This window comes from Gorilla gorilla, chromosome 18, assembly GCF_029281585.2.
Source record: "Gorilla gorilla gorilla isolate KB3781 chromosome 18, NHGRI_mGorGor1-v2.1_pri, whole genome shotgun sequence".
In the NCBI taxonomy this organism is placed as follows: Eukaryota; Metazoa; Chordata; class Mammalia; order Primates; family Hominidae; genus Gorilla; species Gorilla gorilla.
In genome coordinates this window covers 5447880-5472649 of record NC_073242.2, presented here as the reverse complement: position 1 = coordinate 5472649, position 24770 = coordinate 5447880, and the positions used below count along the sequence as shown (strand labels likewise).

General features: G+C 43.6%; 1 protein-coding gene across 4 annotated transcripts in view; it reads left to right on the top strand.

Annotated features, from left to right (window-relative positions):
- MEIOB (meiosis specific with OB-fold) overlaps positions 1–19645 on the top strand; it is a 40411-nt gene extending 20766 nt beyond the window's left edge. For 2 of the 4 annotated variants that reach the window (XM_031002659.3, XM_055364925.2), the window contains 7 exons: positions 359–411; positions 497–592; positions 8678–8779; positions 11649–11802; positions 14179–14362; positions 15746–15832; positions 19265–19645. In XM_031002659.3, coding sequence (XP_030858519.2) covers positions 359–411; positions 497–592; positions 8678–8779; positions 11649–11802; positions 14179–14362; positions 15746–15832; positions 19265–19375 — 787 coding nt within the window. In that variant the 3' untranslated portion in view covers positions 19376–19645. The remainder of the gene's footprint in view (positions 1–358; positions 412–496; positions 593–8677; positions 8780–11648; positions 11803–14178; positions 14363–15745; positions 15833–19264) is intronic. The other 2 variants (XM_031002660.3, XM_055364924.2) reach the window with 2 other exon arrangements.
- Positions 19646–24770: the final 5125 nt, after the last annotated feature.

The window sequence follows — 24770 nt, the reverse complement described above, 5'->3', positions numbered from 1 at the left end:
CCCTGAGCAGTTTATCCACTGGGGGACACTCACCTTAATGGTCTGAAAGTGTGAGTTTAAAGTCTTCAGGCTTTAGTTCTAACTAGCCTGGAGTGATTAAGTGTTGGAAAAATAAATAAAGAATTGGCAGAGCAGAGTAGTACTAGAGGAGAGTGTGTGTTGAAGGAATGTTCTCTCATGGAGATGTTAAATTCTCCCTAGGAGGAAGCTGGTATCCTTAAGACTAGGAGGTCTTTGACCACCTTGGGAATGGCTGACCCCAGCCACTGAAGGTTTCTTTTATTGTTGTAAATAATATGTCATTATCAGTTTTTTCTAGTGTATTCAATTTGTATTACTTCTTTTTAAACAAATGCAGTTGGGATAATGAATCCATTCTACTTGCACAGAGCTGGATGCCACGAGAAACAGGTATTATCATTCAATGATTGTGTCCAATATTTGTCATTTTATATCCTCCCATGTAATAATTTTAAATGGCTTTTTTCCCAAACAGTAATATTTGCCTCAGATGTAAGAATAAATTTTGACAAATTTCGGAACTGCATGACAGCAACTATAATCTCAAAAACCATTATTACAACTAATCCAGGTAAAAAACTTTGTGAAACCTTTTATCCCTTTGGAAATGACTGAACACATTTCAATATTTATACAGTATATTTAAGAATGAAAATTCAGCCTGGATTTAATTCAAATTAGAAGTAAAAATTGCTTTATATAACTTTTTAAAAAACTTACAATGAACTTTGATATCTTTACTAAAGAAATGTGAGGCCGGACATGGTGGCTCATGCCTGTAATCCCAGCACTTTGGGAGGCCAAGGCAGGTGGATCACCTGAGGTCAGGAGTTCAAGACCAGACTGGCCAACATGGTGAAACCCAGTCTCTACTAAAAATATAAAAATTAGCTGGGCTTGGTGGTGGGCACCTGTAATCCCAGCTACTCGGGAGACTGAGGCAGGAGAATCACTTGAACCCAGGAGGCGGAAATTGCAGTGAGAAATCGCGCCATTGTACTCCAGCCTAGGCCACAAGAGCAAGACCCCATCTTAAAAAAAAACAAGGCTGGTGCGGTGGCTGACACCTGTAATCCCAGCACTTTGGGAGGCCAAGGCGGGCTGCTCATGAGGTCAAGAGACTGAGACCATCCTGGCCAACATGGTGAAACGCCGTTTCTACTAAAAATAGAAAAATTAGCCGAGCGTAAAAGTGTGCGCCTGTAGTCCCAGCTACTCGGGAAGCTAAGGCAGGAGAATCACTTCAACCCAGGAGTTGGAGGTTGCAGTGAGCCGAGATTGCACCACTGCACTCCAGCCTGGCGACACAGCGAGACTCCGTCTCAAAAAAAAAAAAAAAAAAAAAAAAAAAAAGTGAAAAACCAGATTAATTTTAAAGTATAATTCATTGTGATAATTTTTGAGAGATCGATTTTATTGCTTGGATGCTAAATTATTGACTAATAGGTAAATTCAGTTTTGCTACATTCAAATAACTTTTACTGCTAGGACATTGATAACACATGCATACGCGCGCACACAGTACTCTCTGTGTAGTATCATTAGCTCATAACTGCACATTAAATGCCCAGACGATCCCCTGGAGTGGTTGTTGAAGGAGTTACAGTTTACTACAGCGTGAAATCAAGGGAGCCAGACTGGGGAGATGAGGGGTTAGTGCCTGTGAGCATTCCCAGGGTGCTTTACAGTGCAGACATAACCATCAAGCCAGTACTGCCAAAGAAATGGAGTAATCAATCCTTCGCCATCTCATGAAGCTATGAGTATAGTATGTAGTGTATCATTTAAAACATACGCTCACTCTGCTGGTCTGTAACAAAGCATCAGCAGTGACAGAATTATAAAGCAATGTGTGCTTTTGACCAAACCATTATCAGCATTTTTAAAAGATAGAATTACTATGAGGAATGGTGTAAAATATTGAGACTCTGGTTTTTATATGAGTACTCTGAATCTTGCACATCCAACACATGGATGTTGTCTCCTTGAAGGCAGCACCATGGGAGGAGATGTGCATGCCCCGAATTGCTCTTCACTGAACTAATTTACTGAGCATGTGCTGTATGCTGGGTGCTGTTCTGGGGTGCAGTGACAAAATGGATAAATATTTCCAGCCTCATGGAGTTTACCCTCCAGCAGGGAGAGACAGAGAATAAATAATGAAGATAATATGTCCGTGGATTATGAAATATTTAAGGAGAACAGGTGGAACAGAGTCAGGAGGACCTAGAGAGCCACAAGGTGGTCGGGCACGCCGCATGGGAGAGTGACGTTTGAGCAAAGAGTTGATGAGGGGGCTAAAGGGATTACCAAGGGAAAGCCCTGTGCCTATGTGTGGGAGGAACACCCAGGGGCTGGTGTGGCTGGAGCCCAGGAGTTCAAGGCCAGCAGGAGCTGTTCTGAGAAGAAATGGGGCACCCAGGAAGAAGGCCTCGGAGGCTGTTAGAGTGCACTGGCTTCTGCTCTGGATGGGGTAGCAGGCTGGGGTTTGGAGCAGAGCGGTGACAGCATCTGACTCGGCTCTGAGAGGTTTGCTCTGACTGCTCTGTTGGAAATTGATGGTGTGACACGATAATCTATTATCAACACTTAGGACAACAGTGCGACACTCTTCAGTTTTTTCTTTCCTGGAGGGAGGTACTCTGTATGGTTTATTTATTTTAATTTTATTTATTTTATTTTTTTTTGAGACAGTCTCACTCTGTTGCCCAGGCTGGAGTGCAGTGGCGTGATCTTGGCTCACTGCAAGCTCCGCCTCCCGGGTTCACGCCATTCTCCTGCCTCAGCCTCCTGAGTAGCTGGGACTACAGGCGCCCGCCACCATGCCTGGCTAAGTTTTTGTATTTTTTATTAGAGATGGGGTTTCACTGTGTTAACCAGGATGGTCTCAATCTCCTGACCTTGTGATCCGCCTGCATCGGCCTCCCAAAGTGCTGGGAGTACAGGTGTGAGCCACTGCATCTGGCCTATGTATGGTTTATTATTAGGAATAACTTATTAATAAAAATAGTTTATTATTCTTTTTTTTTTTTTTAAATGGAGTCTTGCTCTGTCCCCAGGCTGGAGTGCAGTGGCACAATCTCAGCTCACTGCAGCCTCTGTCTCCTGGGTTCAAGCGATTCTCTTGTTCCAGCCTCCTGGGTTGGTTGCCCAGGTGACTGCTACCATGCCCAGCTAATTTTTATGCTTTTAGTAGAGACGGGGTTTCACCATGTTGGCCAGGCTGGTCTTGAACTTCTGGGCTCCAGTGATCCGCCCGCCTCGGCCTCCCAAAGTGCTGGAATTACAGGCATGAGCCACCACGCCCGGCCTATTATTTTTACATTTAGTAATACCAGTGATAGTAAAATCTTCATTCTCTAAGGGCAAATTTGAGCTGGAAAAGTTTCTAAAAGACAGATTTGTCTGATGGAAAAGATGATCAAGCCTGACTGTACAATGGTATAAAAAACTCAAGATCTAATTAATGAGACAGATGTTTTAGGATGCTGTGCATTTGGCTATGATGACAGATTCAAAGAAAAAAATGTCAAAGTATTTTGAGCAATAACCAACATCATTAGAAAAAATGCCTTCTTTCTCAAGGAGACACATTTTTAAAATTTATTATTTATTGGTTAACTTTTTAATTGACAAAAAATTGAATACATTTATTTTATACAATATGTTGTTTTGAAATATGTATACATTGCAGAATGGCTAAATCAAGCCAATTAACATGTGCTACTTCACATACTTATCATTTTTTTTTGTGGTGAGAACACGTAAAATCTGTTCTCTCAGTACTTTTCAAGAATGTAATACGTTGTTATTAACCATAGCTACTACGTTGTACAGCAGATCTAGATTTCTTGGGTTTATTCTGTCAAGGAAACAAATTTAAAGGAGAATAGTCGTAAGAATGCATGAATTTGTGTGCTTGTTTATATCAGCTTTGCTTTTTTTTTTTGGTTTTACTTTAAGTTCTGGGATACATGTGCAGAACATGCAGGTTTGTTACATAGGTATACATGTCCCATGATGGTTTGCTACATCTATCAACCTGTCATCTAGGTTTTTTTTTTTTTTTTTTTTTTGAGATGGAGTTTCACTCTGTCACCCAGGCTGGAGTGCAGTGGCGCGATCTTGGCTCACTGCAAGCTCCACCTCCCGGGTTCACACCATTCTCCTGCCTCAGCCTCCCGAGTAGCTGGGACGGCAGGCGCCCGCCACCACAGCCAGCTAATTTTTTTGTATTTTTTAGTAGAGACGGGGTTTCACCATGTTAGCCAGGATGGTCTTGACCTCGTGATCTGCCTGCCTTGGCCTCCCAAAGTGCTGGGATTACAAGTGTGAGCCACCGCACCCAGCCTTTTTTGTATTTTTAGTAGACATGGGGTTTCACCATGTTGGCCAGGATGGTCTCAATCTCTTGACCTCGTGATCCACCTGCCTTGGCCTCCCAAATTGTTGGGATTACAGGTGTGAGCCACTGTGCCCGGCCTAATTTTTGTACTTTTTGTAGAGACGGGGTTTTGCAGTGTTTCTCAGGCTGGTCTCAAACTGCTGGGCTCAAGTGATCCACTGGTCTTGGCCTCCCAAAGTGCTGGGATTACAGGCCTGAGCCACCGTGCCCTGCCTGAGCATCTTATATACCTTTTGCCTATCTGATGGGAGCTTATGACCCTCTCCCCAGAGAAGTGCTATTCCCATGTGTAGAATTTGCATAAACTGTCATATTCCTGGACCCCAAATCTATGAAGCCTAGGCTGAGGCTCTTCTTTTAAAAGGATTTTGCTGGCCAGGCGCAGTGGCTCATGCCTGTAATCCCAACACTTTGGGAGGCCGAGGTGGGCGGATCACTTGAGGTTAGGAGTTCAAGACCAGCCCGGTCAACATGGTGAAATATCATCTCTACTAAAAATACAAAAATTAGCCGGGCGTGGTGGTATGGTGCCTATAGTCCCAGCTACTAGGGAGGCTAAGGCAGGAGGATCGCTTCAGCCGGGGAGGTGGATGTTGTAGTGAGTCGAGATCATGCCACTGCACCCCAGCCTGGGCAACAGAGTGAGACTCTGTCTCCAAAAAAAAAAAAAAAAAGGAGAAAGGATAGGATGATAGGATTCTCCTTATTGCTATTGCTGGCTTATGCCAGACATGCGGGAGGGACCAGGAGGAAAAGAGGGAAGTTTTAGATCACTCCCTGAAGGCATGTTCTGTAACATAGTTCTGGGAGATGAGTTACCTAGTTATCGTAGATGATGCTTAATTCACCTGAAGAGATGAAGAGAGTAACAATGGAATTTAGCATGAAATAATGTATTCTGCAAGCTACATTACATTGTGTGGAAGAGGAATTTTGCTATTGCTTTTGTGGAGGATATCTAATGTGTTTAATATCAGTAGCAGTCACTGATAGAAAAAGATACTACTGGATCAAAATTTATCATCTTTTTGCCTACAAGAAGGGACAAGCCATAAGTGAGACTCCATCTCTACAAAAAATTAAAAAAAAAATAGCTGGGCATGGTGGCACGTGCCTGTGATCTCAGCTACTCAGGAGGCTGAGATAGGAGGACCGCTTGAGCCCTGGAGGTAGAGACTGCAGTGAGCTGTGTTCATGTCACTGCACTGCAGCCTCGGTGACAGAGCAAGACCCTGTCTCAAAAAATAATAATAATAATAAAATAAAGCCATGATTGTTACTTTGGAAACATTTTTTAAAATGTTGGCATTATCATTTGTAGCTAGTGCCATTTCAGGAAACTTGAGAGAGCACACAGGCATTCAGCGAGCTGTGAGGTAAACTTGACAGAGTGTATTTCAGTCCCTGCCCTGCCACACAACCCTAAAACGGGGACAGGAATGACAGTGTCTACAGCCGTTTTTAGGCTACTCAAGGGCAGCCCGATTTATATGGGAACTTTGTTTTCTGATCAGTGGGTCATATTAAAGTAATCACAAAGCAGTTCCTTCTTTCTCTCTCTCTCTTTCTCTTTCTCTGTTTTTTTCTTTCTCCCCTGCCCTCCCCTCCCCTCTTCTCTTTTCTTCTTTTTTTTGGGGGGGTCTCAAACTCCTGACCTCAAGAAATCCTCCTGCCTCAGCCTCCTGAAGGATTACAGGTGTGAGCCACCTTGCTTGGCCCCAAAATAGGCTTTTTTGTTTGTTTGTTTTTTGAGATGGAGTCTTGCTGTGTCACCCAGGCTGGAGTGCAGTGGTGCGTGCTCAGCTCACTGCAACCTCCGCCTCCTGGGTTCAAGCAATTCTCCTGTCTCAGCCCCCCAAGTAGCTGGGATTACAGGCGCGCACCACCACACCTGGCTAATTTTTACATTTTTAGTAGAGATGGGGTTTCACAGTGTTGGCCAGCCTGGTCTTGAACTCCTGACCTCAGGTGATCCACCTGCCTCAGCCTCCCACAGTTCTGGGATTACAGGCTTGAGCCACAGCACCTGGCCCAAAAATAGCTTTTGCTCTTTTTTTGAAATGGAGTCTTGCTATGTCGCCCAGGCTGGAGTGCAGTGGCGTGATCTTGGCTTACTGCAATCTCTGCCTCTTGGGTTCAAGCGATTCCCCTGCCTGAGCCTCCTGAGTAGCTGGGACTACAGGCGTGTGCCAACATGCCTGGCTAATTTTTTGTATTTTAGTAGAGACAGGGTTTCACCATGTTGGCCAGGATGGTCTTGATCTCCTGACCTCGTGATTCGCCCGCCTCAGCCTCCCAAAGTGCTGGGATTATAGGCGTGAACAACCACGCCCAGCCCATCATCTAGGTTTTAAGCCCCACATGCATTAGCTATTTGTCCTGATGCTCTCCCTCCCCTCACCCCCCATTCCCCAACAGGCCCCAGTGTGTGTTGTTCCTCTCCCTGTGTCCATGTTATCTCATTGTTCAGCTCCCACTTATGAGTGAGAACATATGGTATTTGGCTTTCTGTTCCTGTGTTAGTTTGCTGAGAATGGCGGCTTTCAGCTTTATCCATGTCTCTGCAAAGGACATGATCTCATTCCTTTTTATGGTTGCATTGTATTCCATGGTATTCATGTACAACATTTTCTTTATCCAGTCTACCACTGATGGGCATTTGGGCTGGTTCCATGTCTTTGCTATTGTAAATAGTTATATCAGTTTTACTTTTAATTTCCTGGGCTACACCTGCCTTATAGAAATTAAGAAGCTCTAAATGGCTTGTGTTCATCCTAGCCAGGTGTCCAGATTCCCTTGTTTCTTTCTCTGCCCTGAGAGTGCTTATCAGATAGGGAGGGCACAATTCCTGCCTTTCTCTGACAGTCAGGATAACCCTATTGTCAGTGAGGACCTGCAGTGCTGGTATCCACCCATCCCTGCCAGCCCCCATCACAGGAAGCTCGTTGGCTGGATTTCTGTGGCCTCACTCCAGCAGATGCTCCCATCTGAAGCACAGCAATTCATGGTGCATATCTCTCCAAGTTAATAGAGTTCTGCATTCATTCATTCGCCCATGACCTTATCAGTATTTTTGAATGCCTTTTACTTGCCAAGAGTTGAGATAATATAAATTTCTGGAACAAGGAAGGAGATGAGTGGCTGGTCAGATGGATGTGAGGATAGTCATCATGTGGGACACTGTGTGCCGGCAAGGATTTGACAACCTAGTTCTGAGAAAGAACAGGTAGAAGACTTGTATTCTGGGAGCAAGGAGGAAGAAATGCCCAGCTCTTCCCAGGGGAGTTAGGAAAGTACAGACATTGTCAGGACAATTTGTAGAATATTCAGGGGGGCCTGGGGTACTTAATCATATGCCGGAGGCTGGGGTCCTGGGGTCCAAGGGCACATGGGGGAGCTCTTTCCAAACTCGCGTTCCTGCCTTCCGGCACAGCACCCCTGACCCTTGAGCACACTCATGTGCCAACGTGGGGAGCTAGGCTTTTTATAGAGCCTATTTTATATATTTCAATTGCCTTTTGAAAACCTTTTTTTTTTTATGATGAGTAAAGAAATACATATAAAATTCAGAAAAAATATATAAAAACATAAACAAGGAAAACAAAGATCACCTACAATCCCACTGTCTAGAGAGAATCATTTTTTCATATATATTCTTCCAGATAATTTTGCATTTATATATGTATTTTTTTTTTTAGACAGAGTCTTGCTCTGTTGCCCAGGCTGGAGTGCAGTGGTGCTATCTCAGTTCACTGCAAGCTCCGCCTCCCAGGTTCACGCCATTCTCCTGACTCAGCCTCCCAACTAGCTGGGTCTACAGGCGCACCCCACCACGCCTGGCTAATTTTTTTGTATTTTTAGTAGATGTGGGGTGTCACCATGTTAGCCAGGATGGTCTCCATCTCCTGACCTTGTGATCCACCCGCCTCAGCCTCCCAAAGTGCTGGGATTACAGGCATGAGCCACTGTGCCCGGTCCCTTATATATGTAGATTTTTTAATTAAAAGGGTATTGAACCACATAGGTTAGTAAGCTGCTCTTTTCACTAACATCTGTTTTAGATGTAATGTGGTGCACATCTTTCTATGTTTACAGAATTCTACATCACATTGTTAATGGCCATGTAATATTCTATTTGATTGTATTCTTACATGTCTTCACTTTTTACTATTAAAATGATTTTGGATGATTTAAATGTGATTTAAATGATAATCAGTTTGCTTTTTACTTATTATGCATTTTCAATTTAAGATACACCAGAAGCTAACATTCTGCTGAATTTTATACGAGAAAATAAAGAAACAAATGTTCTGGATGATGAAATTGACAGTTATTTCAAAGAATCCATAAATCGTAAGCGACCCTTTAAATATATTTGGATTTTTTTTAAAGGCCGAAATTGGGCCTGTAAAGGTTTGTTTGACATGGTAAAAGATACCAGATTCCTATTCTGTAACTACTATATTTCTACTTTCTAAAGGTAGCTTAAAATAGTGGGCATCTTTTTCTTTTTCTTTTGAGCCCAGGAGTTCATGAGACCAGCCTGGCCAACATGGCAAAACGCCGTCTCTACTAAAAACACAAAAATTAGCCAGGTATCATGGGATGTGCCTGTAATCCCAGCTGCTCAGGAGGCTGAGGCAGGAGAATCCCTTGAACCTGGGAGGTGGAGGTTGCAGTGAGCTGAGATCCAGCCTGGGTGACAGAGCGAGGCTACACTCCAGCCTGGGTGTCAGAGCAAGACTGTATCTCAAAAATTAAAAAAATGAAAGAAACACAATACAGAATGCTTGGCCAGGTGTGGTGGCTCATGCCTGTAATCCCAGCACTTTGGGAAACCAAGGTGGAGGGATCACTTGAGGTCAGGAATTTGAGACCAGCCTGGCCAACATGGTGAAACCCCGTCTCTACTAAAAATACAAAAAATGAGCCAGGCGTGGTGTGGGGGCACCTGTAATCCCAGATACTCAGGAGGCTGAGGCAGGAGAATTGCTTGAACCCAGGAGGCGGAGGTTGCAGTGAGCCGAGATCACACCACTGTACTCCAGTCTGGGCAACAGAGCGAGACCCCGTCTCAAAAAAAAAAAAAAAAAACATAATACAGAATGCAACAAAGAGCCCCAAATAAACAGTTATTTGGTTAACATCTTTTAATCTATCTTTTTGTGCATATATACTAATAGAAGGATAAAGACATAAAAATATTATAGATAAATAGATACACATCACCATCTTTTTATTGAAGAAAATTAAATTTCATGCACTAGACATCAACCAAAGAAAAGAAACCAATGAAGTGCTGAAGGAACTGGATAACTTCTCATAAAAGTTTTCTAACCCAAGTAATATTAGTTCCTGGAAGATTCTTCTAAGATAAAGAAAAATAAAAATGAATAATAGGTTATTGTTTTTAGTTTTGTAAAGTTTATTTTTGTTGTTGCTTCACATCCTCACTAATGTTGTGTTATTACTCTTTTAAATGTTAGGTGTTTAGTGGAATTCTCTTTTTTTTTTTTGAGATGGAGTCTGGCTCTGTCAGCCAGGCTGGGATGCAAAGCCGCGATCTCGGCTGAGTGCAACCTCCACCTCCTGGGTTCAAGCGATTCTCCTTCCTTAGCCTCCCAAGTAGCTGGGATTACGGGCACACACTGCTACACCCAGCTAATTTTTTATTTTTAGTAGAGACAGGGTTTTGCTATGTTGGCCAGGCTGGTCTCAAACTCCTGACCTCAAGTGATCCACCAGTCTCAACCTCCCAGAGTGTTAGAATTACAGGCATGAGCCACCACATCCGGCCTACTCTTGTTTAATTTGTATTTTCCTGATGATTATTGAGGCCAGTACGTGTATTGGCCATTTTGATAACTTTTTTTTTGTGATGTACTTTATTTATTATTTTATTTTATTTTATTTTTTGAGATGGAGTCTCACTCTGTCGCCCAGGCTGGAGTGCAGTGGCGCGATCTCGGCTCACTGCAAGCTCTGCCTCCCGGGTTCACGCCATTCTCATGCCTCAGCCTCCGGAGTAGGTGGGACGACAGGCGCCCGCCCCACGCCCGGCTAATTCTTTGTATTTTTAGTAGAGACAGGGTTTCACCATGTTGGCCAGGATGGTCGCGATCTCCTGACCTCGTGATCCACCTGCCTCGGCTTCCCAAAGTGCTAGGATGACAGGCGTGAGCCACTGCGCCCGGCTGTGATGTACTTTTAAATTCTCTTCCCCATTTAAAAAATTGAGTCACTGTCGCCGGGCGCGGTGGCTCACGCCTGTCATCCCAGCACTTTGGGAGGCCGAGGCGGGCGGATCACGAGGTCACGAGATGGAGACCATCCTGGCTAACACGGTGAAAACCCGTCTCTACTAAAAATACAAAAAAAATTAGCCGTGGTGGCGGGCGCCCGTAGTGCGAGCTACTCGGGAGGCTGAGGCAGGAGAATGGCATGAACCTGGGAGGCGGAGCTTGCAGTGAGCCGAGACCGCGCCGCTGCACTACCGCCTGGGCGACGAACGAGACTCTGTCTCAAAAAATAAAAAATAAAAATAATTTTAAAAAAAATTGAGTCACTGTCTTTTTTTTTTGAGATGGAGTTTTGCTCTTGTTGCCCAGACTGGAGTGCAATGGCGCTATCTTGGCTCACCACAACCTCCACTTCCCGGATTCAAGCGATTCTCCTGCCTCAGCCTCCTGAGTAGCTGGGATTACAGGCATGCACCACCATGCCTGGCTAATTTTTTTTTTTTTTTTTTAAGTAGAGACAAAGTTTCTCCATGTTGGTCAGGCTGCTCTCGATCTCCCAACCTCAGGTGATCTGCCCACCTCGACCTCCCAAATTGCTGGGATTACAGGCATGAGCCACCGTGCCCAGCACTATCTTTTTCTAATTGATATTTAAGAATTCTTTAGATAATTCTGGATGAGTCCTTTATCTCATTGTAGACTGCTAGCATCTCCCACTCTGTGGCTTGCCTTTTCACTTTTTTAATGGTTTCTTTTGATGAACAGAAATTCTTCATTTTAATGAAGACTAATTTCATTTCCTTTTTTTCCTTATGTTTTGCTTTTATGTCCATTTATAGAATCAGTGTTTATATAGCCAACATAGTAATTTTTCTGTTACTTAAGCTACTGCATGTTCTCATTTGTCATAGCTTTCTATTCGGATGTAATCTTTTATATTTTTTAGAATATATACAGAAGTGTAATACTTCTTTCTTTTTTAGTAAGTACAATAGTTGATGTCTACACAGTTGAACAATTAAAGGGAAAAGCTTTGAAGAATGAAGGAAAAGCTGATCCTTCCTATGGCATCCTTTATGCCTACATTTCCACACTCAATATTGATGATGAAACTACAAAAGTAGTTCGAAATAGATGGTAAGTATCTGTGTCACTTTTAGCAAATTCATTTTTGTAAGAAATAATTATTGTTAATAAATTTTAAGCTCTCTAAAAGTTAAAGTTGTTTGTTGACGTAACAGGGGTTATGTATTTGAGATAAATGTATAAAAAACTATACTGAAAAGTTTCCATAGCAAACCAGATTAAAATATTATAATTGCCTTTTAAAATATAATCTGTATTTCCATAATTCTAACATATAAAGATATAATGTGAGAAACTTTTGACAAACTTGTCTAATGATTTGACAGAAAGCTATTTTGGTTGCTAGGCCCTATAGCAATGTAGTGACAGCATTAAAAAAAAATTATTTTCAAGCCAGGTGCAGTAGTATGTGCCTGTAGTCTCAGCTACTCAGGAGGCTGAGGTGGGAGGATCGGTTGAGCCCAGGAGTTTGAAGAGTTTGAGTCCAGCCTAGGAAACATCAAACCTCTTGTAGATCGAAGTTAGTATTTACTTGCATAGAAAGTAAACTGCAGGCCAGGCACAGTGGCTCACGCCTGTAATCCCAGCACTATGGGAGGTCGAGGCAGGTGGATCACCTGAGGTCAGGAGTTTGAGATCAGCCTGGCCAATATGGTGAAACACCATCTCTACTAAAAATACAAAAAATTAGCTGGGTGTAGTGGCGGGCACCTGTAATGCCAGCTACTTTGGAGGCTGAGGCATGAGAATTGCTTGAACCCAGGAGGCGGAGGTCGCGGTGAGCCGAGATTGCGCCATTGCACTCCAGCCTGGGCGACAAGAGTGAAACTCTGCTCAAAAAAAAAAAAAAAAAAAAGAAAGAAAAGAAAGTAAACTCCAGTAGATTTAATACTCTTAGCTAAAAGATGCTTGGCAAGAAATGTGTAATATTATTAGGAAAGTCTCTCTATGGATTTTTATAACTGAATTTTCATTGAGATAATCCTAGATTCACATGGAAGTATAAGAAATAATAAGAGGGCTGGGCGCGGTGGCTCACGCCTGTAATCCCAGCACTTTGGGAGGCCAAGGTGGGTGGATCACGAGGTCAGGAGATTGAGACCATCCTGGCTAACACGGTGAAACCCTGTCTCTACTAAAAAATACAAAAAAATTAGCCGGGCATGGTGGTGGGCGCCTGTAGTCCCAGCTACTCGAGAGGCTGAGGCAGGAGAATGGCGTGGACCTGGGAGGCAGAGCTTGCAGCGAGCCGAGATTGCGCCACTGCACTGCACTCCATCCTGGGCGACAGAGTGAGACTGTCCCAAAAAAAAAATAATAATAATAAGAGAGATCCCTTGTGGCTTTTGCCCTGTTTTCCCAGTGTTACCATTTTGCAAGTGATAGTACCATGTCACAGCCAGGATATCAACACCATTCAATCCACTGGTCGTATTCAGATTCCTCCAGGTTCACATGCAGTCGTGTGTGTGTGTTCTCATTAGTTTTATCACACTTGTAAGTTTGTGTATCTATTGCCACAGTCAAGATATTGACCTCTGAATTTTTAAAACATTTTATGATGTGGTATTAAAGTTGAAAAAACTAATGTGGAGGATGCTGTGTAAGGTCTTGTGTTCATTTTTTGAAAAATAGTTTTCAAAAATTGAAAAACTAATTTTTTTCCCTGTACATTTATTATTGATATCTGAGGAAAAGCATCTAAAATTTGCTAGACCAAGTGATCTGTGGCTAGATAAGAAACCACTATCTTCAGTTCATTTCCACTATTTGAGAAATTTGAATTAGTTTCCCTGTTTAAAATTGCTAAAGTAAGGCTTGCTTCAGAAATATGGAATAGCATAAATCACTGAAAGAGAGGAGAGTGTATCACCAGCAGTGTTAATAGCATCTGGGTGCTACCCGGCCAGCCTTGCAAGGCTTTCTTTATTTGTAGAGAAGGCCCCGTGCAGGCCCATCCAGTGAGCAGCTGTTGAACTCGTGCTTTCCAGGCACAAGACATAGTTCCTGCCCTCAGAACTCCCAGCCAGGGAGGTGAGAATAAGGAGCTGATGCAACAGCCCCAGTCAGTCCTGAGGCGTGCACTCTGCTGCTGTTCCAAGAGAGAAAGGCTGCGGGCTGGGATACGAGAAGGGAGGGCCCCAGCAAGGAAATGCGACTGGGATGGACCTCGAGGGCTTGGCAGAGGGAGGGAAGGAGGGCAGGCAGAGGACTGGTGTACGCAGTTTCAGATGACTCCTGAGAATGGCTGCGTAGAAAGTGTGTTTTACTGTTTTTTACGACTGTCTTGTAGACCGCATAGCACTGAACACTCAGTAAGTTTTCCACACACTGTCGTAGAGTTTTTAGTGACAATTCTTTTTCTGCTACAGATGAAATTTGTGACTTAGGGCATCACATTTTATCATTGTCTTTGTTTCTTTTCAGTTCCAGCTGTGGTTATGTTGTAAATGAAGCATCTAACATGTGCACAACTTGCAACAAAAACTCCTTGGACTTTAAATCTGTCTTTCTCAGTTTCCATGTGCTGATTGATCTGACTGATCACACAGGCACCCTTCATTCCTGTAGTCTCACAGGAAGTGTTGCTGAGGAGACTTTGGGCTGCATGGTAAATAGCAAAAAGGAAGAAGTGTTTAGAATATTTCCAAAGTGAATGCTTTTTCCCAAAAAAATATAGGTTGTTTTGTCAAACATTTGATAGAAATTGATTCACTAATAAACAGCCTGGGAAAAAATCATCTTGCTTTAAACACACATTGCTTTGATGAACAAATGTTACATATTTTATATTAAAATCCTAGCTAATATTTACTATTATGAGTAATGACTGAGGCCATTAGCCTAAATGGATAAATAAACATGATGTTTTAGGGCTGGGCACCGTGGCTCACGCCTGTAATCTCAGCACTTTGGGAGGCCAAGGAGGGCGGATCACTTGAGGTCAGGAGTTTGAGACCAGCCTGGCCAATATGGTGAAACCCCATTTCTACTAAAAATACAAAAATTAGCTGGGTGTGGTGACGTGCACTTGTAATCCTAGCTACTCAGGAGGCTGGGCATGAGAATCACTTGAACCCAGGATGTGGAAGTTGCAGTGAGCCAAGATCACGCCACTGCACTCCAGCTTGAGTGATAGAGCAAGACTTGTCTCCAAATAATTAAAAAAAAAAACACACCAAGGAAACATGATGTTTGATATAGTCAAGTAACGATGGGTAAAACAACAAGTCGGAGATGTTGATCAGTCATAAGGTGGTTTTTCTAGGAAGATTTGGCTGTGTTTCACTTACTCAGTTACATAAAGTCAGCTACACATTTTCTCCTTGATTTGCAGCTATACAACAGCAGCAGATACTTAGGGATTAGCATGTGCATTTGGCAATAGGCACCTGTTTTTTATTGTTAAAACCAGCTCATGAAATTTACCATTAGACTTTAGTTCCAAATTCTGCTTCCACTTTATTGAGGGGATTTTTCCTTGCTGAGATACCTGATTACCTTTGGAGATTTTGCTTATATAGCCTTTCCTGCCTTATCTTCTCTATCAAAACAATTGAGTTGGCTGGGCATAGTGGGTCACACCTGTAATCCTACCACTTTGGGAGGCTGAGGCAGGAGGATCACTTGAGGCCAGGAGTTCAAGATCACCCTGGGCAACATAGTGAGACCCTGTCTCTACAAAAAATAAAACACAAAACAATTAGCCAGAGAAGAGTAGTGCATACCTGTAACCTCAGAAACGGGAAGCTGAGGGAGGATTGCTTGACCCCGGGAGTTCGAGGCTGCAGTGAGCTGTGATAGCACTGCTGCACTCCAGCTTGGGCAACAGAGTGAGACCCTGTCTCTACAAACAAAAACAAACGATTGAGCTGTAATTACTGCAAATAAAATTTCATTTCTAATGAGAAAGTTTGTTTCACACTGTTGTCAAAAAATGAATTTTCTTGGTAAACTTCAAATATGTTTGTCTCATCTTTTTTTTTTTAACCAGGTAAATGAGTTTCTTGCAATGACAGATGAACAGAAAACAGCATTAAAGTGGCAATTTCTCTTGGAAAGAAGCAAAATTTATTTAAAAGTTAGTGCATTTTATAGTCCCATATTATTCTATATATTTATTTTTCTGTATATTCAAACCATAAGAAAAACCTAGATAAATGCGAGAATTTATTATTTCTAATGCCCAGTTCCCAGATGTGCATAAGGATTCAGCTATCCTAAAAGCAAAGGAAATAGCCAGGGTTTTTTTCATATTGTATAAAGGAGTTACCAAAGACATCAAAGAAAATAGACCAACAAAGAAAATATCCTTTAAGGTTAAATCCAAAACAGGGGAAAGGGCTTTAAAATCAGAGCTGATGGGTGCAATAGTGCACACCTGTAATCCCAGCTACTTGGTAGGCTGAGGTGGGAGGATCACCTGAACCCAGGAGTTTGAGGCCAGCCTGGGCAACATAGTGAGACCCCTCTCTTGGCCCCTGAACCCCAAAAGGTCAGACTAGGTTGTCCCCACCCCCACCTACCCTGTAGTGTTCCCTTCAGTTAGTGAGGCAGTGTAAGATAGCACAATTAAGTGCTTGGATTATTGCGGGGAGACAGATTTGGTCTGAATCCTAATCCCACCACACCTCAGCCTGTGAGACCCTGCAGAGGTTAATTAAATTTGCTAACCTGCAAAATTCCATGATCCTCCAACCCTGAAGGGCCACAGTTGCCTCCTGAGGCACTTCAGTGTTGGAGGATCCTCGAGTCTTAGTGTTCAAGGTGTCAGAGGAGGAAAAGTGCAGTGAGACAAACTCCCCTATTGCAGATGAGAAAAGTGGGACCAATAAGTGTTGCCACTTGCCCTGGGTCATAGGTGAGACTGGACCCAGCCAGCCTCATTGCTTCACTTCATGGTTCTCAACTCTTCTCTTGTATTCTCCCGCAAGTTAATGTGCTCCCGTTTGTGTGGTTATATCTACTGATACTTGCTGTACTGCAGCTTAATACTGAAAAAATTTTAAAACATTCTAGAGCACACATTCCATTTGTGCCAGACTAATGGTATCATGGAGCCTCTAGAAAACATTGCGTGCTGATGAGAGAATTAGTATTATTATGAAATTAGTTTTCATCTCATGGACATCCTGCAGGAGCATTTGTGAATGCTGCATCTCCTCCATCTCAGCCTCATAAGCAGGTTTTCCCATTTTCCATGGCCACCAACACATCTGAATAGTTTGCAGACATGGAGTCTCCAGTGGCCTTACCAATATTTCTAGGACTTCGGCTTGAGGCCTCTTCACTACCAGGCCAAAGGCAGAAAAGTTGCAGTAAGATGCTGCATCTCTTCAACGGTTAGCATGGGCCCCTAAATACTGTCTCTTTGCAAGTCAGGGCATGCTTAGGTCCTTGACCGACCCTGTATACTTTCCCTCCAGACAGGAGGCACCACTTGCTAATGAGTCTGATCAACTTAAGTTCATGGGAACTTAAGAGTTTTCTAAATTTGATTCAAATACAACAATGAATGACCCTCAAGTGGATACTGCACTTTCCCAGAGAATGTGTGTAACAGATGTTCCAGGTGGCTTTAACAAATATTCACAATTATGGACAAGCTGCTTCGTGCATTAGGTAACACAGTATTTTACAAATAAAAAGATGTAAAATCCAAAACCAAAATCCAAAAACCATGATGCATACAAAAATAAAATAACACATGTTGAAGATTTAACTCATTAATTAATGAGGGAACCAGTAAGATATAGGGGAGAAGAAGGATTCAAAGGGGAATTGGTTCATGACCAGCCTGTCCAAGATGGTGAAACCCCATCTCTACTAAAACTACAAAAATTAGCCGGGCATGGTGGCAGGTGCCTGTCATCCCAGCTACTCAGGAGGCTGAGGCAGTAGAATTGTTTGAACCTGGGAGGCAGAGGTTGCAGTGAGCCGAGATCTCACCACTGTACTCCAGCCTGGGTGACAGAGTGAGACTGTGTCTCAAAAAAAAAAAAAAAAAAAAAAAAAAAAAGAAAAAGGAATTGGAAGAATAGATACATAGGCAGGCAATGCAAAATGCTGAATGGGTTTGCTTGTAGATGAACCTCTGGGCTCCTCTATAGGGCAGAAGCAGTGCATCTTCACTCAGACAGACTTCATGGGGATTCCATGAGCAGGGTCATTCGAGTCACTGTCAGCTTTCTACAACCTAGTTCTAAAACAGCTCAGTCCGTGCAATGGGAGGTGTAGCCCCTGTAGAATCAGACAGCTCTGAACATGTTCTAGCCAATGTCAGACTACCACAACATTCCATTGAAAAGGTACCCACTTATTGTTATTGCCCATTTAAAGTCTTTCACAGTTTTCCCTGATGTTGGTACTTTTTTTTCTCTCAGTCTTGAAATTAAAGTGGTTGATATGTCCTTCCACTCTATATTAAATAAAATGTTGGTTAAAGTGCTGTATAAATTATAAAAAATAAGACTATTAAAATAAGACTATTATTAAATTATGTCATCATATTCCTGTAGTCTCACAGATTGAGTCCCTGCTACAGCTTAAAGTCTATCACAGTTGGTAGTTTGAACACACATTAAGCCCTTTTTCCTATGTTATACTTTTTTTTTTTTTTTTGAGACAGAGTCTCACTCTGCTCGCTCTGTCACACAGGCTGGAGCACGTGGTGCGATCACAGCTTACTGCAGCCTCAACCTTCCCAGGCTCAAGTGATCCTCCCACCTCAGCCACCGAGTAGCTGGGACCACAGGTGTGCACCACCACACCTGGCTAATTTTTATATTTTTAGTAGAGACAGGGTTTCACTTTATTGGCCAGGCTGGTCTTGAACTTCAGGCCTCAAGTGATCTACCTGCCTTGGCCTCCAAAAGTGCTGGGATTACAGGCATGAGCCACCTCACCCAGCCCTGCATTAATTTTTTTTTAGTGGGGGGGTGGGGGGGCCAGAGTTTCGCTCTAGTTGCCCAAGCTGGAGTGCAATGGCACAATCTCTGCTCACTGCAACCTCTGCCTCCCGGGTTCAAGGGATTCTCCTGCCTCAGCCTTCTGAGTAGCTGGGATAACAGGTGTGTGCCACCATGCCCGGCTAATTTTTTGTATTTTTAGTAGAAATGGGAGTTTCACCATGTTAGCCAGGCTGCTCTCGAACTCCTGACCTCAGGTGATCCACCCGCCTTGGCCTCCCAAAGTGCTGGGATTACAGGCGTGAGCCACTGCACCCGCACCCGGCCACATTAGACTTTTAATCCCAACTTTCCTACCTGAGAGAAATAGCATGAAAAGTGACAACATTTTTACAAAATCAGTCAGAAGCTGGGCCTGTAAATTAACTGTACTCCGAGACTGGAACTCTTCCCATCATCTTACAGCTGTAATGGAAGTTTATATTAGTATCTGTAAACAAAACTTTCATTGCAGTTCTCTATTTGTGATCATTGATTTTTCAACTTGATATACAAGGGGATTTTAAAAATTAACCTTTTGTCTCGTTTTCTGTTTCTCCTCGCAGTTTGTTCTATCACACAGAGCAAGGAGTGGATTGAAAATTAGTGTACTGTCGTGCAAGCTTGCAGATCCTACTGAGGCAAGCAGAAACTTGTCTGGCCAAAAACATGTTTAAAACGGTCTATCATTTTGAACTCTGGAAAAGTATATGAGTTTTAACTCCCTTTAAAATGGAATATTAATTGGAAAATTATGGGGAAAATTGCATTTTGTTTACATGTGGTGAACATGTTTCTAGAAATTGTTATGGTGGAGGTGGTCTGGGTGAGTCTGAAGGCCTCTCTCATCTGACCTCCCTTCTTAGAAGGCCTCCTACTGTCTTTGCCTTGTCTCCTCCCAAGTTGGAAAATGTTTACATGAATTAATAAACAGATTTAATCTTCTACAGATTTGAATGATTTATTTTCTTTTCCATGTAGTTGAACGGCTTTGAGTGAGTTTCTTAATCCTGAGTGAATGATTTATTTTCTTAAGCCAGTTTATTATTTGTCTTGGTTCCCTGGAAAAAGAATAGGACCTCAAGGGCTGGGCACGGTAGCTGACGCCTGTAATCCCAGCACTTTGGGATGCCAAGGCAGTCAGGAGATCGAGACCATCCTGGCTAACACAGTGAAACCCCATCTCTACTAAAAATACAAAAAATTAGCTGGGTGTGGTGGCACGTGCCTGTTGTCCCAGCTACTCGGGAGGCTGAGGCAGGAGAATCTCTTGAACCTGGGATGAGGAGGTTGTAGTGAGCTGAGATCCAGCCACTGCACTCCAGCCTGGGCGACAGAGCGAGACTCTGTCTTAAAAAAAAAAAAAAAAAAAAAAAAAAGGACCTCTAAAGACTACTTTCTGAGAGCTGGGTGGTGACTTGTCATCTGACAGATCTGACAGGATGAGGGCAAGGGGCTCTTGGCGCTGGGTGGGAATAGCCAAAGTCGTGGGCAATCCTGTGTGACTGCTTTGAGCACCTGGAGCTCTTCTAGTCCCTGGTCTTCTCTGGTGACCCACTGGAGTGCCCAGTGCTTGTGGAGGCTTGCTGGCTCAGGGCTGACATGACTGAGTCTGAATCAACTGGGAGGAGACCAACTTCAAAAGTTTCATGAGCGTGCCTGGGTCTCAGAACTCTAAGGGGGACCTACTCAGGACATGAGGACGACAGCTGCCACTTTATCTGTTTGCTTTGCAGCAGCCACAAAGTAAACGGCTCAACTCCACACCATTGAGAGTCACTTGCTTCAGGGCGCAGACTCCAGCTGTGAAGACCCACTGCTAAGGTCAGTGTTGACCCACAGCCTGGGAGGTTTGACCTGGTACTTTAGAAGGCTACACGCCCTCCACCACAGGATTGAAAAAAAAAGAAAAAGTGAGTATATGAAACTGTTTCCTAAGGCTGGTGTTGGGAGATAAACCATCTTGTCAGTCATGTTTTATCTGGCTTTTACCATGTGCAGCCACAGAGGAGGGATGCAGGTTCACCCCTAAGTTTCCAAATTGTGGTGATAAGGTAATGAACGACTCGACCTAGTTGTGCAGAACAGGCCTTCCATCCTCCCTTGGGGAGAACTGGGGGGTTTGTGAAGCCAGATGAATGGGGAGGGTGGACAGGGAAGGAAAGAGAGGAGAGAAGTGAGGGTGTCATGGTTGGTGCTGGCTTGGCTCCCACTGTTGGTTCAGCAAGAGTGGGTATGGTGCCCCCTGCACTGAGCCCCTTGTCCAGGAGCTCAGGAGATGCCACCTTACTCGGTTAATTTTAAAACATTTTGTAGAGACAGGGATCTTGGCATTTTGCCCAGGCTGGTCTTGAATTCCTGGGCTCAAGTGATCCACCTGCCTCAGCCTCCCAAAGTGCTGGGATTACAGGCGTGAGCTACCGTGCCCAGCCGACACTTATATTTTTAAGAAAAAGAGGAAAATAGGCCAGGTGCGGTGGCTCACGCCTGTAATCCCAGCACTTTGGGAGGCCGAGGTGGGTGGATCACGAGGTCCGGAGATGGAGACCATCCTGGCTAACACGGTGAAGCCCTGTCTCTACTAAAAATACAAAAAAATTAGCCGGGTGTGGTGGCAGGTGCCAGTTGTCCCAGCTACTTGGGAGGCTGAGGCAGGAGAATGGCGTGAACCCGGGAGGCGGAGCTTGCAGTGAGCCGAGATCACGCCACTGCACTCCAGCCTGGGCAACAGATCAAGACTTTGTCAGAAAAAAAAAAAAAAAAAAAAGAATGACCATAGTCATGATGCCCAGCCTTAGCTGGGGTGTCGGTGTAAAGGTATTCTTAAACAGTCTTGTCAAGTGCAACATGGTAGCTTTTTTTCCTCTGCAATTTGGCAAAAAGTGTCAAAATTTCAAAGTGCAAACCATTTCATTGATTTCACTTCTAAGACTTCCCTAAGGAAACAAACAAGTGCCAATGATGTAGAGCAGCGGCCCAAACTTTTTGGCACCTGGGAATGGTTTGGTGGAAGACAGTTTTTCCACGGATTGCTGGGTCGGGGGGCGGGGATGGTTTCAGGATGAAACAGTTCCACCTCAGATCCAGGCATTAGATACTCATAAGGAGTGCGCAACCTAGATCCCTCGCATGTGCAGTTTACAAAAGGGTTCACGCTCCTATGAGAATCTAACGCCACCACTGATCTGACGGGAAGCAGAACTCAGGCGGGAATGCTCACTTGCCTCCTGCTGTGTGGCTCCGTTCGTAACAGGCCACGGGCTGGTAGCAGTCAGTGGCCTGGAGGCTGGGGGACCCTTGCTGTAGAGTATATGGAGGATGCCCCTTGCATCATTGTTTCTAATAGCAGAGCATCTGAAACGTGTGCAATCTGTCGGGGATGCTCCACCCAGGAAATCTTCACTTGCTGAAGTCCCTCAGCTTCTATGAGGGTCAGAAAATTACCTGAGGAAGCTATGCAAGGGGCGGGGAGAGCAGATTCTGGTGCCAACAGACTCCTTGCTCCAGAGCTTCCCCTTGGGTTCACCAGCTGACTGAAGCTGATATCCAGCCCAGAGACCACTTTCTTCCTTGGAGTTTGCTCCCTGCCCTTTCTGCTTCATTACACTTCTCTTCTCCTGAGAGCACTCCTTCAGCAAATCACAGGAACAAGAATCCCCATCTTAGGCTGTGCTTCTGGGGTACATGATCTAAGATACAGCCATTAAAAAGGGGTACCTGTACTTATATTCACTGACCTGGAAATATGTTCGTAATATATTAAGTGGATGTGTAATACTCGTTTTTTTATAAAAGCCCAATGAACATGTTTTAAAAACACAACAGAAGAACAGATGTCAAACCATATATTCTGTGCAGACTAATACACTGTGGAATTATTTTCTTAAGTGTGATAACGGTCTCATTTCCATGTAGGAGAATATCCTGATTCTTAGGAGATGTATGCTGAAAGGGCGGAGTCTTTCTGCAGTCACCATTCCGACGCATTTCCAAAATATGGGGTTGGGTGTGTGTGTGTGTACGCACATATATATATAGAGAGAGGTGCATGTCTGCATATATACACATATATGGCAGGGAGGAAGGGAGAGACGTAGGACCAGAGGACAAACATAGTGAATGCTGGTAATTGTTGAAACCATTAAAGGGCATATGGAGTTCACTGTATTGGTTTTTAAACTTTTTCATAGGTTTAAATGTATTCAAAATGTGGAAAAACGTTATCTTCTGAATGCTAGGATTACTATGATTTTAGCAATATCAGGAATTGTCGGACTTGGTGTCTCTGTTTTTGATTCTTGCATCTAAGGACTTTGTGTGCCTACACCTGCAATGCTGATGTCAATGTTTGTGACAAAGCTTGTTCTACCACTGTGGTGAAAACACTGACCCCAGGGGCACTGTACTCGGTGCTGGCTTGTGCCACCTACTAGGGCTGCATGTGAGCACTGCTTCTACTTTATAACTTTGACTTTAATAGTCTGTCAACTTGGTAGCTATATCTCAGCTGAACCGTGTACCTGGTAGCAGACTAATAATACACTTCCAGCATGAGCACGCCCTTTGATCCAACTCTTCCACTTATGGGAACCTAGCCAAAGGAAAAAACAGCACATGTGCTGATACTAGCAAATCATTAGAGACAATCTCAAGGTCCAAAAATGGAGGCTCGACTTCAGAATCTTATGCAATCCATGAAAGTTGTACTGCAGAAACTTTCACAGAAACAGCTGTACAGCTGTACTGTGTCAGCTAACAAGGAAAAAGATGGTCACAATATACAGTGAAATAAGCAAGTTAAATAATTGTATGGTATAGCTGGGCACGGTGGCTCATGCCTGTAATCCCAGCACTTTGGGACGCCCAGGCGGGTGGATCACTTGAGGTCAGGAGTTCGAGACCAGCTTGACCAACATGGTGAAACCCTGTCTCTACTAAAAATACAAAATTAGCCGGGTGTGGTGGCGCATGCCTGTAATCTGAGCTACTTGGGAGGCTGAGGCAGGAGAATCACTTGAACCTGGGAGGCAGAGGTTGCAGTGAGCCGAGATTGTGCCACTGCACTCCAGCCTGGGCAAAAAGAGTTAAACGCCATCTCAAAAAAAAAAAAGAAAGAAAAAAAAAAGAAAAAAAAAAGAAAATTGTATGGTATGAGCAAACTCTTTTAAAAATTACAATTATATCCACAGACTTGGAAGAACTTGCACTAAATGCTTAACTTTGGCTGTCTCTGGGTAGATGAAATTTTTGGTGTTTTGTTCTAATTGCTAATCTCTATTTTCTGACTCTTCTGTAATTACATGCATTGCCAAGCAATGAAAAAAAAAATACTAAAAGTAGTTAAGAGAGCTTGATACTTAATAAAGAAATCCAATTATGGCACTTCCTCATACTAAATTATAATTTAAGCATGGGGTTGCAGCATACCTAAATGTCTGATTCTTCTTATGTATCTACTTACAAGATGCAGCCCGCATTGTGGTCAAAACTTCAGGTTCTGGTCTTGGGGGAGCTGGGTTACATCTTGGCTCTGCCACTAAGCTGAGTGACTTTAGCCAGCCTTCCTAGCCTCTAGATCTGTCTTCATCTGCGTAATGGGGATGGTAATGATCATACTAACCTTATGGCTTGGTTGCTGGTTACACAACACATGGAAATACAGAATAAACTGCTTGGCATGGTGCCTAACGGTGCCGTGTTCAGTACATGGGACCGTTACTACTCAATTAGATGTCCTCGGCTTTCTTCAGGGGCCAGCAGATGATGTGAACGTGAACAGGAACCCCTGCCGAAGCCCAAAGGACTCCTCCAGGCATTGACAGCTATGCTGTGCATCTTGCTGGATGTTTTTCAGAGGAGGGTGCAGGCAAGAGCAAAAGCAGCAGTCCCAGGCTATTCAACTTCCACAAAGCCTCCTCATCTCCAGTTGGGAAGTACAGTTGCTGATTAACTTTGTTAACACAGCACAGTGCTCAGAAGGCCAAAGGTCAAAGACTAAGGTCTGAAGCCCCACAAGGAGGAAATACCCCTCCTCGTCATTACTGGGGGGAAAAAATTACACTTGTAAGCCAC